The sequence below is a fragment of the Peromyscus leucopus genome, chromosome 1 (assembly GCF_004664715.2).
Source record: "Peromyscus leucopus breed LL Stock chromosome 1, UCI_PerLeu_2.1, whole genome shotgun sequence".
Lineage (NCBI taxonomy): Eukaryota > Metazoa > Chordata > Mammalia > Rodentia > Cricetidae > Peromyscus > Peromyscus leucopus.
The window spans coordinates 54,354,592-54,372,791 of NC_051063.1; the positions used below are offsets into that span (position 1 = coordinate 54,354,592).

General features: G+C 38.7%; 1 protein-coding gene across 1 annotated transcript; it reads left to right on the forward strand.

The window, feature by feature from the left end:
- Window positions 1-389: 389 nt before the first annotated feature.
- LOC114688579 (solute carrier family 22 member 19-like) lies at window positions 390-10,872 on the forward strand. Its single transcript, XM_037207578.1, has 6 exons — window positions 390-972; window positions 3,754-3,857; window positions 4,200-4,354; window positions 4,456-4,624; window positions 5,177-5,300; window positions 10,716-10,872. Exons 1-6 carry the CDS (start codon window positions 571-573, stop codon window positions 10,773-10,775), a joined length of 1,014 nt encoding a protein of 337 aa, XP_037063473.1. The 5' UTR covers window positions 390-570; the 3' UTR covers window positions 10,776-10,872.
- The last annotated feature ends 7,328 nt before the right edge of the window (window positions 10,873-18,200 follow it).

The following is an 18,200-nucleotide window of genomic DNA, read 5'->3' on the forward strand; positions in this document are numbered from 1 at the left end:
GGAAGTCAAGTGGCTGGGCTTAGAGCCAATGAGAAGGCAGAACAGGAAGGCAATAAAAGCACAGGTTAGATGGGAAGAAGCTCTCTGTGGGGAAGTGATGGCCATGAGATGGTAAGAAAAGGTAGTTGTGGTTCATCTCTAGTTCTCTAATCTCTTTGGCCATTACCTCTGTATTTGGTTCTGTGTTTCTTATTATAAGACTATTTAGAAATTTGTATACACATGAACTCTGGTTTATTTTCAGGGAGTTACAGGTCATTTTCCAGAGCTGACCATGGAAGGTAGTGCTCAAATTTTCTAATAAGGTAAATGTTTAACAGACTGGATTACAGGAAAAGATATTAGCAGAATTTTTTTGGTTATTTGGTAGAAAACAGGTCCCTCCCTGATACGAATAACACAACAAATCACAGTTCTATGACTGGTGTGACGTGAAGATGGGCATATTAAGAAGAGCTCAAGAACAACCCTATTTAGGGTGTTTCTGTGAAACAGAACTTTATTTCAATAATTATACTCCTCTGGGTGTAGGCATTTCTGCTTCCCATTGGAGACAGTCATTCAGCCTCAATGGCCTTTCAGGATCTCTTGAATCAAGCTGGAAGTATGGGGAGATACCAGATCCTTCAGATGGCTTTCCTTCTGATGTGCAATATCATGGTGGCTCCTCATACTCTTTTGGAGAACTTTACTGCAGCCATCCCCGGTCATCGCTGCTGGGTCCACATCCTTGACAATGACACTGTCTCTGACAGTGACAGTGGAACCCTGAGCCAAGATGACCTCCTGAGGATCTCCATCCCTCTGGACTCCAACCTGAGGCCAGACAAGTGCCGTCGCTTTGTCCAACCACAGTGGCATCTGCTTCATCTGAATGGCACCTTCTCCAATGTGACAGAGCCAGACACAGAGCCCTGTGTGGATGGCTGGGTATACGACCAAAGCACCTTCCTCTCCACCACTGTGACTGAGGTAAGTGCCTTCAATAAAATCACCCCCTCAGTGAATTCATTACTACAGTTACACAATAGCACAAGTAGTGTATGTTATTGGAACTTATTTACTGCCTGATTAAATGCAAGAGTCTTATTCAATAATTTTAATGACTCAAACACAAATAAAGATGTATGTTTCTGATCCTTTTGTTCTAGTAATGATCTCATGTTAATAAGTAATACTTAGAAGAAAATTTGACAACAGAACCATTTAGCAAAATAACAACAGTAGCTTCTTCCTCAGGACCTATATCCCCCTAAGTCATGGGATTCTGAGTGGCTTTACATTATCAGGCATGACTTCTTCCTCTGTAGAAGGTCAAATCCAATCAGAAATGGTTGTTTTCATATAAGTTATGTCACTATTGCACCAATGACCACGCTGTCATGTAGGCTGGTATTGTAGTATGTAGGATAAAGTGCTAGGTAAGGCCATTGACAGCTTTTCTCTATCTACAGTCTACATAGCAACATCTGCAACTATGAAAGTTAGCCAACAAGGAGAAAGTGTCCAGTTTGGTTTGACAGTGTTCTCTAAGTCATGCAAAAAAAAAAATGCGTGTGCAGTCCTCAGGAATAGAGTCTTAACATTTAGTTACTGTAGGTAACCATGAGCAATAGTAACAACCTGTGTAGTTTTAGAGACCTGTGGGACCTCTCTGACCAGTAAGTAGTATAGCATTATTCTGTATGCCTGGTACTAGGATTACTGATTAACATCACAGATCTTTTTGGAGCATCATTGTCCAAACAAGTATTGTACTTTCTTTCAAATTCCTTATTTTAAGTTATATTTTGAATTTCCATAATGCTTACAGACATCCTTCAGAGAGATGCTGGAGGAAGGTATTGGAGGGAAGATTGAGAAGGATGGAAGTGATGTGATTATATTTTAGCTTACAATTTTTAAGAGCAATAAAAAGATTTTAAAAGATGAAGAAACATCCTCATACATGAATCACAGAAATAGTGGTTACTTGCACAAGACCAGCACAAGATCAAGCCAATCAAAATTCCAGCATAGACTAGAGCAGAACTCAGAAGCCCCCACTCCTAGCTGAAGATCTATTAGGAGTTGATGGTTGCTAGGGGAGGGACTATTACCCTACTTTAGGGGGATGGCCAGTACTAGGTTACCTATGCTCCAGTGCACATACAGGCAACAATAAACAAATAGTAGACTATAGAAAAAAAGAAAAGTGACATGAGGTTTGGAAAGGGATGTGATCATGAATTTCAGAGGTAGAGGTTGAACTCAATCCTCAGGGAAGTCTTTAGCCCTGGAGGAGACGGGAATGGGGGTGTCCTGGGGGGAAGGGGGTCACGAGGGGGGAGAACAAGGGAATCCATGCCTGATATGTAAAATTAAATTTAATAAATAAATTAAAAAAAATCAACATACACAAGAAGAATTTCAGAGGTAGTTGTAGGGCATATAAAGGTTGGATGTTATCATAGTGCTTTGTATATGTGCATGAAATTTCAAAGTATAAATTAAATAATAATCAGAAAATATATGTAAATGACATCATTCTTGTGGGTCTAATTAGTTTAAGTGCCCAAGTGTTGTGACAAGCAAGCACTATTCAGAATTGATTTAAAATTTAAAACATATAGGAGGTTGTACAAAGCCACACTTGTGACTAAATATGAAGGTCCATGACAGAAAGCATCTGCAGCACTTGTGAGGACAAAGATTCAGTAGTGAACACTGCAAAAAAAATCCCAGTGGTTCACATTTCCTTATAGACCAAAATGTGGGTGATTGCTAGTACACTGCACCCATGCAGTTGCTCTGAGCTCCATCCTCTGTATTGACAAAAGTTTACAAGTAAATAAGTAAAACAAAAACAATGATCAGGCACTAGTTGTGCTGTACTCTGAGAGGAGTCATAGAGGAGTCTGTGCAGTGATGAATAGGATCTGGTAAAAAAAAAAAAAAAAGTAAGGTTCATGAATCATTGCATTATAGGGTCACTGTAGACTAATTTCTAAATGGTCTTATTAAATAAAGAACATGGAGCCAAATATAGGGGTGAATGCTGAAACATCAGAGAAACAGAACAATCCAAATCCAACCTCACCTTGCCAATTCTTCAGCTTTTTTCCTTAGACTGAAAGCCTCTGTGTCCTCATCCAAATGGATCTCTGCTGAACTGCAGCTAAAAGCTAAAAGCTTAAAGTTCCTGGCCGCCATGCCTTATATACCTTTTTGCTTCTTGTCATCACTCCCTGGGATTAAAGGCATGTCTCACCATGCCTGTCTGTTTCCGTGTGACTTTGAACTCACAGAGATACATTTGGATCTCTGCCTCTGGAATGCTAGGATTAAAGGGGTGTGCTACCACTGCCTAAACCTATGTCTAAGATGATGGCTGCTCCATATCTGACCTCAGAAAAGTTTATTGGGTTGCACAATATATCAACCACAGGCCACATTTACGAACTTCTTAGCACAGGTTACAGGTTACTACTATAACCTATATAATTAAGGAAAGACTACCGGGAACATATATATATATATATATATATATATAATATATATATGTGTGTGTGTGTGTGTGTGTGTGTGTGTGTGTGTGTGTGTGTGTGTGTGTGTGTGTGTGTGTGTGTGTGTGTGTGTGTGTAGTAGAATTCATGTAATAATGCAAAGGGAAGCTGGAGAGGGACATGGGTTCAGAGGAACAGGAAGCTCATGTTGAATAATTTTGAACAAATTACAGTGACAGGCTGTCATGCTGATTTCCTTCTCTTTTAGTGGGACCTGGTGTGTGGATCTCAGGTACTGGGTTCAGTGGCTAAATTCGTATTCATGATTGGAATTTTGGTAGGAGCTTTCCTTGGTGGCCATTTATCAGACAGGTGAGTTGCAGTCCTCTCTACATGTGAGTATTTTCATCATCCACAACTCATTCACTCTAGAAAAGAGTCATTGCAGATTATGTTCCTCTGGGTTGTACCTTTGACACTAGAGATCACGAAACACAAACAAACATTTCAGTTGGTGTTTAAAAGTCTGTGCGTTGTGTTAACACAGAACTAACAGTCAATTAAACATGGAAGAAGTCAAAAAAGATTAAGAGACAGAGAAAAACATGGTTTAGAAAAATGAGAAGAGTTAACCACAGGGATTAAACAAAATGCTTCCTGTCTCTTTTTAACAACTGCATTATTCCATTGAAGGAGTCTTTGTCTTTTCCTCAGGTTTGGGAGGAAGTTAATATTCACATGTACTTTACTTCCAATGGCCATCACTGGGACCTGTGCAGCTTTGGCTCCCACCTTCTTCATCTACTGCTTACTTCACTTCCTGAAAGGGGCTTGTGTCCCAATCATATACATGAATACTGTTTTGCTCAGTAAGTCATAGCTTTGGATGGACATTGTTTAAGCTTTTGTTTGATGTGGATGTCCTTCCCACCTTTAGTAGAAATCAAGATTTATTTTTCTTTCCTTTCAGTGATAGAATGGACAAGCCCTAAAGTCAAAGCCTTGGTGACAACCTTGACAATATGTTCTTCCAGTTTGGGAGTCATAGTAATGACAGGCCTGGCATTTGCATTTCGAAACTGGCACCACCTCCAGCTGGTAATGTCCGTGCCAATATTTTTCTTCCTTATACCCACAAGGTATGAGCTTTCTTTCCTCCTCTATGGTTTGCACTCCTGAGATGACCATGTCCATTAAATCTGGACATAAGAAATGCACTGGTCACTGTTTCTGTGAGCTCCTATGTGTGTCAGTTCTGTTGTGACTGGAAGACAATGTTTCATTGTATGATTGCTCCTCTGGGTGATATAATTAGGGGAAATTATTCTTGGGTTATTATTTAGGGAACAGACATATATGATGAATAAATATTCCCTACAACCTAACAAGAAATTTGGAAATTATCTGGAGAAACATCCTTCACATTCTAGTTCTATGACCTCCATTAAATCCCATATCCAAGTGAGGGGGACAGATCAATATGACTCCAGGTCTTCATTCTAGGAGTGCAGATGCACTGCATGGCTGAATCACTTCCAGTTTTCCTAGGCTATGAACCTCATGATATAAGATTATACATTTTGTTATAACTGAATAACTGATAGGTATTTGATTTTAACACAATTATTCAAGAATAAATTTAGTATAAAAATAACTTCTTGAGAATTTATGAACAATATCTTCTTGAGTAGGTGGCTGTCAGAGTCAGCTAGGTGGCTGATTGTGACCAACAAACCCCAGAAGGGTATACAGGAACTTAGAAGAGTTGCATGTAAGAATGGAGTGAAAAATTCTGGAGATACCCTAACCATTGAGGTGAGCAAAATGTAAGCTTGTTATGACAGAAAGGAAACACAAGCTTGACATGTGTATGAGTTAGCACCCAGGAAACAATGTGCCATCATTAAATCATTGAATACTGTTCTTTCCTTCAAAGATGACTTTAAAAAAAAACTTCTTTGATGATTTCTTTCACTTTTAAACTTTCTATTAGGATATATAAGTTATACATAATGCATTAAGTCTTAAATTTTATACGTGCATATAATGTAATGATTTTTATACCCCCTCATTATTACCAAACCTAATGATTCTCATATACTTCTAACTAGCCCTTTTCTACCTTCTAGTACCCTAGAATCTCTTCCTGTATCTTCTTTTTTTGTGATCTAATTTGTCTAGTTTACGTCATTTACAGAAACACATTAAGGATTTACCTACAGGAACATGGGCCACTTAGATGTGGGTACATGACTGAAGAAATGTCTTTTTTTTTTTTTTTTTTTTTTTTTTTGGTTTTTCGAGACAGAGTTTCTCTGCGTAGCTTTGTGCCTTTCCTGGAGCTCACTTGGTAGCCCAGGCTGGCCTTGAACTTACAGAGATCTGCCTGCCTCTGCCTCCCGAGTGCTGGGATTAAAGGCATGTGCCACCACGGCCCAGCAGAAATGTGTATTTATCCCTCAGCAACCATTAGCTGCCATTATAGCCTCAGGAAGGAGTATGGCTTTATGAGGCCCTATGCACTAACAATGACTAATTACATACAAGTGGTAAAATGGAGATGTGGCTCTTGAGCTCTTCTCTCAATAATGTTAGCATTCAGACATGCCCCTTAGGGACTGGCCCAGCATCCTGACAACATCATCTTATGTAAAGTCCTCTTTAGGAGAAAATCCCTCCTCCTCCTCTCTCTCTCATCCTTCCTTTTTCTTTTAGGTAAAGGCACACACACCTCTATCTCTCTCTTTGTGTCTGTCTCTATCTCTCAATCCTCTCTTCTCAGTCTCTCCCTCCCTCCCTCTCACTCTCTTTTCTACCCTCTCTTTTAATCTCTCTCTCTCTCTCTCTCTCTCTCTCTCTCTCTCTCTCTCTCTCCCTCCCTCCCTCTCTTTACTTCTCCTTTTCCACCAGTAAAGCATTCCCTGTGGGTGCTGTGTCTGCACGGTGTGAGTGACTTTCTTCCATGCCCCCTGCCTGCTGTCGGCCATGTCTACATGGCATATCTCCTTCACCTACCATGGAGCACATTGGCTCAAACCCATTAAGGACTCTCTTCTGCCATTTGACCAAAAATATACCATCTACGCCCACAGATGATATATTGACTGGCATAATATTGGCAAGTCTTGTGCAGGTCATCACAGCTGATAAAATTTCTAGAGCCCAATGCATATCTGTAAGATGGAATCACACATTTTCCACCACTTCTTCTAGACATTTCCTCCCCCTTTTCCATGATGTTTCTGTAACCTGGAAGGGGGTGATAGAGACATTTACCTTGGAGATAAACACTGAATAGTCACTTGCTTTGTTAATTGTGAGTCTTCAATGACTTCTAATCAATAAATACAAAATCTTCATTAAGGTTGAGAGGAACACTAATGTATGGCCATGAAGAAATATATAAATACATAAAGACCACTTAATTTTTTAGTGCTTAGAAGATTTCATTATGAGCACCAGATGCCAGACATGGACCTTCAATATTAAATGTTTTCATTTCTGAGGTTCAGTCCTGCATAGGAAGAGTCATTTGTTCTTATATCCCCACACTTCTCTTTTGAAATAGGAACATTTATCCTGTTCCCTTGAATACTAGAAGTAAATAATCTAGTTTATTATGTAAAAGTTTGAATTATGAAGGGAAAAGCATTGTTGACATATTTTATTGATGTTCAAAATAAAAAAGTATTTCACAGGGTGCTGTGAAAAAAATAGACCCCCTTGAATTTCAGATGAAGCTTGGACTTTGGACTTTTAAATGATTTGTGTTTCTCCATTGACTAATTCCAATCAAAACATGGGGATAAGAGTTGGAAAGTTATGGCTCAAAGGTGAAGTGTTCTGATGTGAAGTTGACAAAAAGTAGAGCTGTGATGGTTAATTTTGATTGTCAGCTCAACAAGATCTAGGAGAAAACCTCCAGGCACATCTGTGAGGGATGACTTAGTTTTTAGTTCAGTCTCTTGCCATGCCTCTGTGGGATTATCCTGATTATGTTACCTGAGGAGGGAATATCCACTCTAAAGGACAGAAGAACAGCCCTGAACCTGTGTCCTAGAGTATATAAACAGAAACCTAGCTCAGCATAGGTACCCATGACTCCCTCTTCTTCACCATGTCACAGCCCAAATGCAGTGCAGTCTTGAATTTCCTCTATAAATAAATCACTGCACTGCTTTGATTCAGCCTCACTCACATTTTCAGAACATGGTCAGAATACTGCCAGAATTTGTTGTGGTTGTTGTTCCTCAAAGGGGAAAGATGAATGTCCTCCTAACAAATTCTCAATGATGTGCCCTTTCCCATCTGAAATCTCATGGAGAAGGCCTTCATTGTTAAGATTTGTATCAGCATTTCAGTATAGTGAACTTCCAAAGAAACATTCTCTCTACCCTGCCTCTGAAAACTCTCCCAAAATCCACCACCAAACTACAACACATGGTCTACACCATGGTCAGATTTTTAAGAAGAACAACTGAACATATGTGACCAAATTTTTTTTTTGGCTACATTTGCTTTGCTGTAACCAAGATCGATGTGACCAAGCCTCATGACAGAAACAACAAAATGGAATAAAAAGGATTTGGGATCACGGATTCACAACATTCAGTTAATCACAGTGAACAGTCATGGCAATACTGAGACAGGACTTTGTGGCAAATGCTCATCACATCATGGTGGGCCAAGAAGCATAGCCCTAACCAAAGGCAGCTACCACCTTCAAAGCCCCCCCCCCACAATGAGGTATGCTTTACCTCCTGAGAGCTCCTCAGCCTCTGAACATACAACCAGCCAGAGACCCAGCATCTCAATATCACACTATGTATTCTTTCAAATATCAGGACTCCAAAATGGACATAAAGACCTTAAGAAGAATTCATTTTTCTGAGTCTATTTTTCCATCACTGGTAGAATGACTGAACATTGGATGCACATTAAAGAAGAATGAGACAAAAAGAAATAAATCTAAGAAAACAAACAGACATGCACACACACATAAATGTACAAATCCGAGACCATACTAAGATGATATATCATTCAAATGCATTATGATATGACTGGAGATTTGGACCAAAATATAAATAACTCTTTACTTGCTGACAACATTCTGTAACCACCTACTGTTTAAAAGGTTCTCCCTAGAAATGACAAGAGTTTCCTTTATCTCCTTGGCTCTCACTTCTTAACATTTTATTATGCTTGCTATAAGTTTCTTCATGTCTGTGTTTTTCTATAGACAGAAGTAGTTGTAGTAGAATATTTTAAGTGGTGTTACTTCTGTTTATATTGCATTTGTTTCACTCTGTGAAGCTGTGTTACCAGGCCTGTGTAAAACACCTGACGGTTTAATAAAAAACTGGCCAACAGCAACTCAGGAGAAAGGATAAGCAGGGCTGGTAAGCAGAGACTGTATAGAGAAGGAGAAGAATGGGAGGAGAGGTAGAGATCGAGCAGCCATAGGAGGAGGACCCCAGGAGCCAGCCTCCCATCTCCACAGCAAGCAACAGAGTAAGAGTAACATTTCTGGAATTAGGAAATAGAAAGGCCCAGAAGTAAAATGTACTCGGGATATTTAAAGTTAAGGAAAGCAGGCTAGAAACTAAGCCAAGCTAAGGCCAGAGATTGATAATTAAGAATAAGCCTCCGTGTGGGATTTATTTGGGAGCTGGGTGGCGGGCCTCCCAAGGAAAGAGTAAAAACAACAATACATAGTAGATTCTGACCTGGTATTCTGTGAGTGCCCACTATGCTCCAAAATGCTCATCATTTTGTGAAAACTAAACAGTTCTTGATGCTCTTGCTGAAGGTTGTGAGAACCACCATGAGGGAAGAGCTGGAGGCAACACAAACAAAACCTTCTCTGTGTGACTTATTCCGCACCCCCAACTTGCGAAAGCGTGTGTTTCTCCTGTGCCTTTTGAGGTAGGCTTCATACAGTGACTCTTAAAACAGTAGAGAGATGAATTTTCCCAACTCAGAGTTGAAGATAAAAATGGGGGCTTTCTGTGTTTGATGGTATTCTAGAGGTTTGGAATATAGAAGCACAGAACTAATTACAGAGTGAGGGGTATGTTTTTACAGCACCCTGGCAGGGTTGTCAATGCAGACTCATGATGAATCTTCAATCATGTTCCAGACTTCTCTGCAGTTGCTTTTTGTCATTTTCCATTTCAATGGAAAGAAAATTTCTAATGTAAATTACACGCGTATATACATTTCAATAATATATACAAATGTAAAGTGATAATATCCTCCCTTGGGGAAAGCCCCGTTAAGGACCCAGGCCACTTGTAAATGCAAAATTAGTTTCTTTAATGGAGTCTCATTAGGGAAACACTCTTAAGGGTAGGCCCTATTCCAACAGTACAAGGCCAGCACAAAACAAAACCCCACAATGGTATCTTTGGAGGGATTTTTTGTTTCATATTGTTGTGTCAGGGCATTTTTCTAACCTTACAGATCATTTGTGTATACATTATGTCTTTCCATGTTTGTATAGGATCCTGTGTGTGTGAACATGTGTGTCTCTGTATCTGTAGGTGTTTCTTGTGCTTTACTCTTTTGCTCTTTTGTTCTATCTGCTCCTTTGTTCTATTCTGACCGGTTTTTGTTTTATCTCACCTTAGTTTATTATGATTCTTTAGATGCCTGTGTGCTTTCTAAAAAGAGACAGAAATGGTGTGGACCCTCATGGAAGGGAAACTGAGGAAGAACTGGGAGAAATTGGGTGGGGGCATTTAATCAGAATATGTTATATTCAAATATATCTATTTTTAATGAAATAAGTCATGAAGCTTCGGAGTGGTAAGGATGTGCTAGTGGGCAAGGGAGAAATTGTGATGAAGAATTAGGGAAGAATATCATCAAAATACATTGTTTATACTTCTCAAAGAATTAAGAAAATATTTTTAAAATTAAAACAAAAAAGTTATACCCTTCGTTAGATCATGTTGGAGAAAAAAAACTCTAATAAGCTGATTGGATCTATCATGCATTCCACAAATACTCTGCCTCTCCTTAAAAATCCAGCAGTAATATGTCTTGTCAGGAAAGAATGATTTTTATGATGATTATTACATTATCACTCAAGTAAATACAAATAGGTCAAAATACAGATAGGCCATCATACGTTAAAAACTAACACCATCTTCTTTGGATAATCATATTCTTGCCTTTGGATGTCAACTCTACGCAGTATGATGTGATTCTCCTCTTTGTTTCTTACAGATTTACAACAGCAATCCCTGTATTTGGCTTCAACATCCATCTCCAACACCTGAAGAGTAATGTCTTCCTAATGCAATGTCTCTCTGCTGTAATGTCCATCCCAGCCTGTGTTGCTTCAGTGTTTTTACTGAACCACATTGGCCGTAGACTAAGTCAACTATTCCTCTGTTTCCTGTTTGGAATCACCATCCTGGCTACAGTGTTTGTTCCTGAAGGTGAATAAAAAGCTTATAGTGGGAGGGGAAAAATATCCAGTCCTTTTCATCAGTGTATTTCAGGTCCTACTTACCAGAAAAATACATACGGAGATTTTTCTGAAAGCAGACATTTAGGAAACTTTCCTCCCTTCAGACACTGAGAGAAAAGCCAAAATCAGTAAGTGGTTTAATTATATGAAAGTCTAGTACATTCAAGAAGTATCTGGAACATTGGAGCCATTTATTCCCAAGTTTCTACAGGTCAGCAATAGATCATTTATGCATAGTTCAAGCACATTTTTGATTAAAATGTAATTAAATCATTTTCTGCTTCATTGTCCCTCTCCAATCCCTCTCAAGTATCTGCCCCTCCCTCGTTCATTCTCAATGACATTTTCATAGCAGTCATGTAGGTTTCAGCTCTTATAATTCTGATCCAAAATTATCTAAATGTACTGTCACATCCTCTGTCCCATTGAGTCTTGTTGCTTCAAGTTGAGTGACAAGGTGTTTCTCAAGCTGTATGAATGTAGTCATGACTCTTGGGACACTCCAAGTACAAACCTAATTTGGATCGTTGTATCAAGATAATAAGGATTGCCTGTGTTGATTACAAACCAAGTGCAAGAAGAAAGAGTGGTCTAGGCAGCAGAACTGCCAGGCTGAAGCTGGTGGTGTTATGTGGATGTGGGCAAGGAGCACAGTTCTCAGGCAGTCCTCAGGTTTTGCTGAAGCTCGTGACTGTGGTAGGTTTTAAAACTCTGCACAACTCTTGAATGTCAGCAGCAACTCCCTTATTCTTAAATCTTGAAACACCATTTCAAATTGAACTGATTCCCAGCTTGCCCACCTCTCCTTCCATGACACTCTTCTACCATATTGAAATAGAAAATGAATAAATATCTCATGTGCATATTTGGAGTCACCCAAAATGCAAGTGCCAGGATTATGCAATTTCTATTCATCTAATTTGTATTATGTTTTTATAACAATTACTTTTGTTTCTGACATTCATGCAGGTGTAGATAGAATGTACTATGGTCAGGTTCACCCTCCCTCATTCTTATCCATGGCACATTCCTGCTGAATATTCAAATGAATACACAGTCCTCTGTAATTTCCCCATGACTGCCCTACATTCTGTAGGAAGGACAGTGAGATGCTGGGTAGAAAACAGGGAAGTCGATGAGTATCTCCTTGATTCATCAAGCTCTCTACTTCTGAAATGTGCCAGAGATACCAGGTGTAGGAATACAGTGAACCACAGTGTTGACTCTCCATAAACCAGTACTTGCAGCTAGGTCACCTTTCTTAAATTATTACCCACTGAGGACTTTTACTCTCTACAGTATCTCCACTCTGTATTCCCCACTTACAAGTGGAAAGTGAATTCCTTCACCTCAGAATAACCACTCTCCCTGGTTTTCCTCTCCACAGATATGCGGACCCTGCATGCAGTTTTGATAACACTGTTGGGAACAAATAATGTTGTGATTACCAGCAGTAATATTCTACACTCAAATGAGCTACTCCCCACTGTGATCAGGTACATGACTTGGTGTAAACACCTGGGTAGTTATCAACAGCAATCAATAGTAGTGATTGCAAGAGTGACCAAAGTTTCTCAGAAGTTTCCTTTTTGAAAGATAGATTAAGTCCAGTGGTGAACCAGCTGTTTTCACTAATAAAGACATCATGGGAATATTTGGAGCCACCTAAAACACAAGTGCTATGAGAAATAAGACTTCTGTCCCTTCCATTTATAATTAGGTTTTTATGACATTTATTTTGTTTTAGCAATTTCATGCAGATATACACTGTACTGTGGTTGTGTTTACCCTCTATCACTCTTACCTACATGCTATTCATGCTTATTTCCTTCTTCTCAGCTGGTGCCAAATCTACCATCACATCTTTGTGTTCATGTTTGTGTCAGTGTGCGTGCGTACGCACACATACACACATGCACTCAAGTACCCCTGTATGTGTTCATGGACATGCCTTAAAGTGGGTGTCTGTAATGGTTCTGGTAATCCATTTTCAAATACTTTTCCATCTCTTTGTTCCCTGTTTTGCAAGCCCTTCTTCCTGCCAGTAGAACCCCTTGTCCTCATCATTTCATATCAATGTGTGCTACCAATCTCCCCCTCTTTTATCATTTTAACATTTTGATTTTATTTATTTTTTAAATTACACTCATGATATTTATTACTTACACTCATGATATTAATCACATTTGTGGTATTCATAGATTACATTTGCAGTAGTCATTTTATATATATATATATAATAAATATAATATATATATATATATATGTCGAATATCATTTCTTGAAGGGGTAGGAGGTTAAATACAGGCTTACAGCACAATGGGAGGACCCTGGAGGGCAGAAGTTCGCTACTGATGTTTTACAATCTTGCATCTAAGCTGTTAACTCCCATTATTCAGGATACACAGACAAGGAACTTCCCTAAAGCATTCAGGAGGGTGGAACCTGGCAGGGAATTAGCATTGGGAGGATATCAAGGTCAAGGTCCACAAGCAAGGCAACAGTTACCCAAAACGGGGGCCAGGGACCTGCAGGTCCCCCTTTTATTAAAAAATGAACTTCTGACTTGGGTTGCATGGGATGTCAGCAGGTCACATTACCTGTCATGGAGACTCCTGCCCAGGCCACACAGGTGCTCTGTCTTAGGTTGGTGAGTGCCTCCCAGGCATTACCCATCTCTGAATAGTCATCATACCAGCTCATTTGTTTGTGAGCTGCATGGTTAATTGCTGCCAAAGATCTCAAAGTGGCACTGGGCTTGCAATCTGTGTGTTTAATACAGAAAAGACCAACAGAGGTCCTATCTCACCCATATCCAGTAGGCTAAAGGCAACTGAGCCATTCCCTTCCTTAATGAGCCATACTGTATGTTGGAGTCCTTGTAAGATAGTATCCCAAAAGCAACTGGAACTTGAGTTTATAAGTTTATAATTTTCAAAGCCAATTGAGATGTATATAACTAATGAATTGCCAGGATCTCCACTGTGCTAGCTGTAGTAAGCAATTATGAAATGGTAATCCCAGAAACAGTAGTAGCAGTGTGCGCCATTGTTATAACAGCAACAGCGGCTCAATATGTATTTTTACAGCACATTTTCATTAACCATTCAACCGTTCCAGAACAACTACTTTTATTCTAGTTCTTTCCTATCATAAATATGTCAGCAATATACATGAGGGTGCAGATATTTCTATAAAAGATTGTGGAGGTCCAAGGGTTTATGTCCAAAAGTGCAATTCCTAGGTCCTTTGGTAGTTATAGACTTAACTTTTTGAGAAATCTCCAAACTGATTTCCTCAATGGTTGTATTAATTTGCACCACACCAACAGTGAATTAGTGATGCTTTCTCAGCACGTTTTCTCAGGTATTTGTTGTCAGATTTCTTGATGATAGTTATTCTGATCAAGGTGAGGTGATATCTCAAAGTAGTTTAAATTTGTCTTTCCTATACTACTAGGGATAATGAACATCTTTTAAAATACTATTGGCCATTTATGTTTCTTTCTTTCTTTTTAATAGCTATCTATTCAGTATAGTTGCCCATTTGTTGACGTACAGGTTTATTTATTTGTTGTTTATTTTCTGCACTTTATAAATTCTGCATATTCCAATGTTTTCTGATGTGTAGCTGGTAAAGATTTTCTTCAAAGCTGTCTCTTTACTCTGCTAATCATTTCTTTTGCTGTGCAGAAATCATATTTTCACTTAGTCTGCTCTGTTAGTAACAGGATTCAATTCTGTGCCATTGGTGTTCTATTGGTGTTTGGAAAGTTGGCTTGCTACAGTATCTTAAATAGTCTCCCTTATGTGTGTCCTAGACATTTCAGATTTTAGGTTTAAAGATAGAGGTGTTTATTTAATTTTGAAATGATTTTTACACAAAGTGAAAGAATCAAGTTTTATTCTTCTGCTGATAGTTGGCCAGCACCATTGGTTGAATAGGTTATCTTTACTCCACTGTTAATTGCTTCCTCCCTTGTCAAAACTCACTTTGTTTTTTAGCATAGTTTTGTCATTTTATTTCCATGTCCTCTAATCTTTGCCACTGATCTTCTCTGTCTGATTTTATGTGAGTCCTAGGCAGTTTTTTTTCACTAGAGCTCTATAGTGTAATTTGAGACTGAGTATTAGAATAACCCCAGCTTTATTCTTACACTTAGTATTCCTTTCAGTATTCACAGCCTCTTGTGGATCCATATGAATTCTTGTATAGTTTTTTTTCTAAACATGTGAAATATAACACTAGAATTTTAATAGTTATTATATTTATTCTGTCAATTAATTTTAGTAGTATAGCCGTTTCTACAATATTAATTTGCTAACTCAGGAATGTGGAATGTCTTCCATACATCTACCTTCTTCTTTTACTTCCTTCATACCTTTAGTTTTCATTGTAGAGGTCTTTCACATCTTTGGTGAGATAAATTCCTAAATCCTTTTTGGGGGAATTATTTTGAATGGGATAATTTTCCTAGTTTCTTTCACTGAGAGTAGACTGATGATATAAATGAAGGCTATGACTTTTATGATGATTTCTGTACTTGAACATCACTGTAAGTATTTAGTAGGTCAAATAGTTTTCTGGTAGAGTCAATAAGATCTTTTGACAGGGTCTGTCAGAATCCAGCTCTGACCTGTCAAAAGGTTCTTGAGGGAAGGAGTGGAGAATGAGGAAGTATTAGATAGAAAGATAAGAGACGATAAGAAAGACAGAGACCCAGGATAGCATCGTGAAGGACCAGGGTTAATACCCAGTCACTTACAGATTTATTCCAAAGGGCTTTTTATGCATTGCCAAGGAGCATGGCAAAAGACCTCCCCCTTTCAAGATCAAATCACAATGTACAGCCAAGTGCAGACCCTTCAGCTCCCCTGGTAACCACGCCTGTGGCCAAATCATTTCATTATGCAGCCCTACTAGGTAAAGCAAGCTCAGATTCTCTGACCTTGAGTAAGATCTTACTAGGAAGCCTCTGTGGGCATCCATAACCTATTAAGTAAAGAATCATGTCATATGCAAATAGGGACAATTTGACTTCTTCCTTTACTGATGTTATTATCTGTTTTATGTGTTTCTCTTGTCCTAGTTGCTATAGTGAAAACTTCAAGCACTATATAAAATAAGAGAGGAGAGAGTGTGCATTCTTGTCTCATTCCTGATTTTAGAAGTATTGCTCTCAGTTTTTCTCCATGTAATTATCGTATGTAGTCCTTATTATTTTGAGGCATGTTCCATATATTCCTAAAGTTTCCAGAACTTTTATCATTGAAGCATACTGAATTTGTCAAGTGCCTTTCCAGCATCAACTGAAGTAATTAATTTCTGTCCTTCAGTTGGTTTATATGGTGTTTTATGTTTTTTGTCTTACATGCTTTGAACCACCCTTGTCTTTCTGGGATGAAATCAACATGGTCACAATATACAGTCTTCTTCATGTATTCCTGAATTCAGTTTGCAACTATTTTGTTAAGATTTTTCATATGTTAATCAAAGAAATTGGTTAGCAGTTTTCTTATTTTGTCCTTTTTTTGTGTGGTGTTTCTACATGGTTGTCATATCAGGATATTACTGGATTTATTGAATGGATTTGGCAGTATTCCTTCATTTTCTATTTTATCAAACAAATTAAGAAGGATGGGTCTGTGTCATCCTTGAAAGTTTTTTTTTGTTTGTTTGTTTGTTTTTGTTTTTCGAGAAAGGGTTTCTCTTTGTAGCTTTGCGCATTTCCTGGAACTCACTTTGTAGCCCAGGCTGGCCTTGAACTCACAGAGATCCGCCTGGCTCTGCCTCCCCAGTGCTGGGATTAAAGGCATGTGCCACCACCACCCGGCTCTTCCTTGAAAGTTTAATGGAATTCAGCAGTGAATCCATCTGGTCCTAGGCTTTGCTTTGAGGGAAGACTTTTCATAACAGCTCCAATCTCATTGCCTGTGATGGATCTGTTTAAGTTTTCATGTCGCAAGGGCTTAAGTTTGGTAGGTGATATTCATTTAGAAGTTCCTTTAACTCTTATGGACTGTCCATTTTTTCAGAGTGTATGTTTTTGCAACCAGATCTATTGATGTTCTGTATTTCACCGGGATCAGTTGCAATGACAATCTTCTGAGCTCTGATCTTACTAATTTTCATCTTCTCCTCCTTTGTTTTTGTCAGATAAGCTAGGGGTTTGTCAATCTTACTAACTTTTTGAAAGAAAAAACTCTGTTTGTTTGGCTTGTAAATTGTTCTTCTAATCTCAATTGCATTAATTTATTCCTTACTCTTTATTATGTCTTGCCATCTAGTGTGTTTAGAATTGGCTGCTTTTTTTTTGAAGAGCCATGAGGTACATCATTGGGCTATTTAGTAGATATGTCTCAGATTTCCATATGAAAGAATGTTGCTATAAACTTTCCTCTTGGGACTCCCTTGGCAGCATCCCAGATGTTCTGATAGGATGTGTTATCATTTTCACATGTCTCTAGGAACTTTTTTATTTCCTCTCTGATTTCTTGGGTGACCAACTGTTCAGTCAAAAATGTGTTGTTTTCTCAGGGACTATGGGGGTTCTGTCCCTTGATAGTCCCCTCCCAGGGTCCTGGAAGAATCTACAACCAGCTGATAATTAATCTTTGATGATGAGATATGAGTCTACATACACAAAACTCCTTACACTTTATTATTCTGTGTCAGGTCTCTCTCTACACAGCTTCTATTCTGCTCTCCTGCCTAGCTCCTTTCTTGCCTGATTTCTTTTTACATTTATCTGCCATCTTCTCTAAGTTCTGTCTAAATTCTCTCATATTAGTTCTGCACCATTTAAGTTCATCCATCTAGTTCCTTTCCATCTTAGCTCCTGTCTCATCTCCTTCTTTCTCTTCTTGTTCTTCCCCATCTGGCTCTTCCTCATCTTCCATCTTGTTCCTCTAGTACTCCCTTCAATCTAGTTCTTTCTCATCTATTCATTCCTCTCCAGTTCTTACTCATCTAGTTCTTCCATTCTCTTTTATCTTCTTCATCTCATCCTCAAGTTCCATCCTCAAGTTCTCCCCTCTAAAATTATCCTCTTATTCTCCTTATACCTGTCCATGCCGTCATCTCTCAAGTATTTAGTTATAAACCCAAGCAATAGCAATTCTTGGCAGAGCAAGGTCACCAGGCTTGAATTATTGCAGGATCATAAATTCAGATTAGAGTTTTCCCCAAGCAGTGATCATCAGACTTTCTTTTGCAGCACAAAAAGGAGTGGTAAAGGA

Excerpts from the sequence above, each read along its gene's own strand:
- LOC114688579 (XM_037207578.1), top strand. The coding sequence starts at position 571 with ATGGCCTTTCAGGATCTCTTGAATCAAGCTGGAAGTATGGGGAGATAC. Across the intron at positions 973-3,753 it reads TCTCCACCACTGTGACTGAG|TGGGACCTGGTGTGTGGATC; the intron begins GTAAGTGCCTTC and ends CTTCTCTTTTAG. Across the intron at positions 4,355-4,455 it reads CATGAATACTGTTTTGCTCA|TGATAGAATGGACAAGCCCT; the intron begins GTAAGTCATAGC and ends CTTTCCTTTCAG.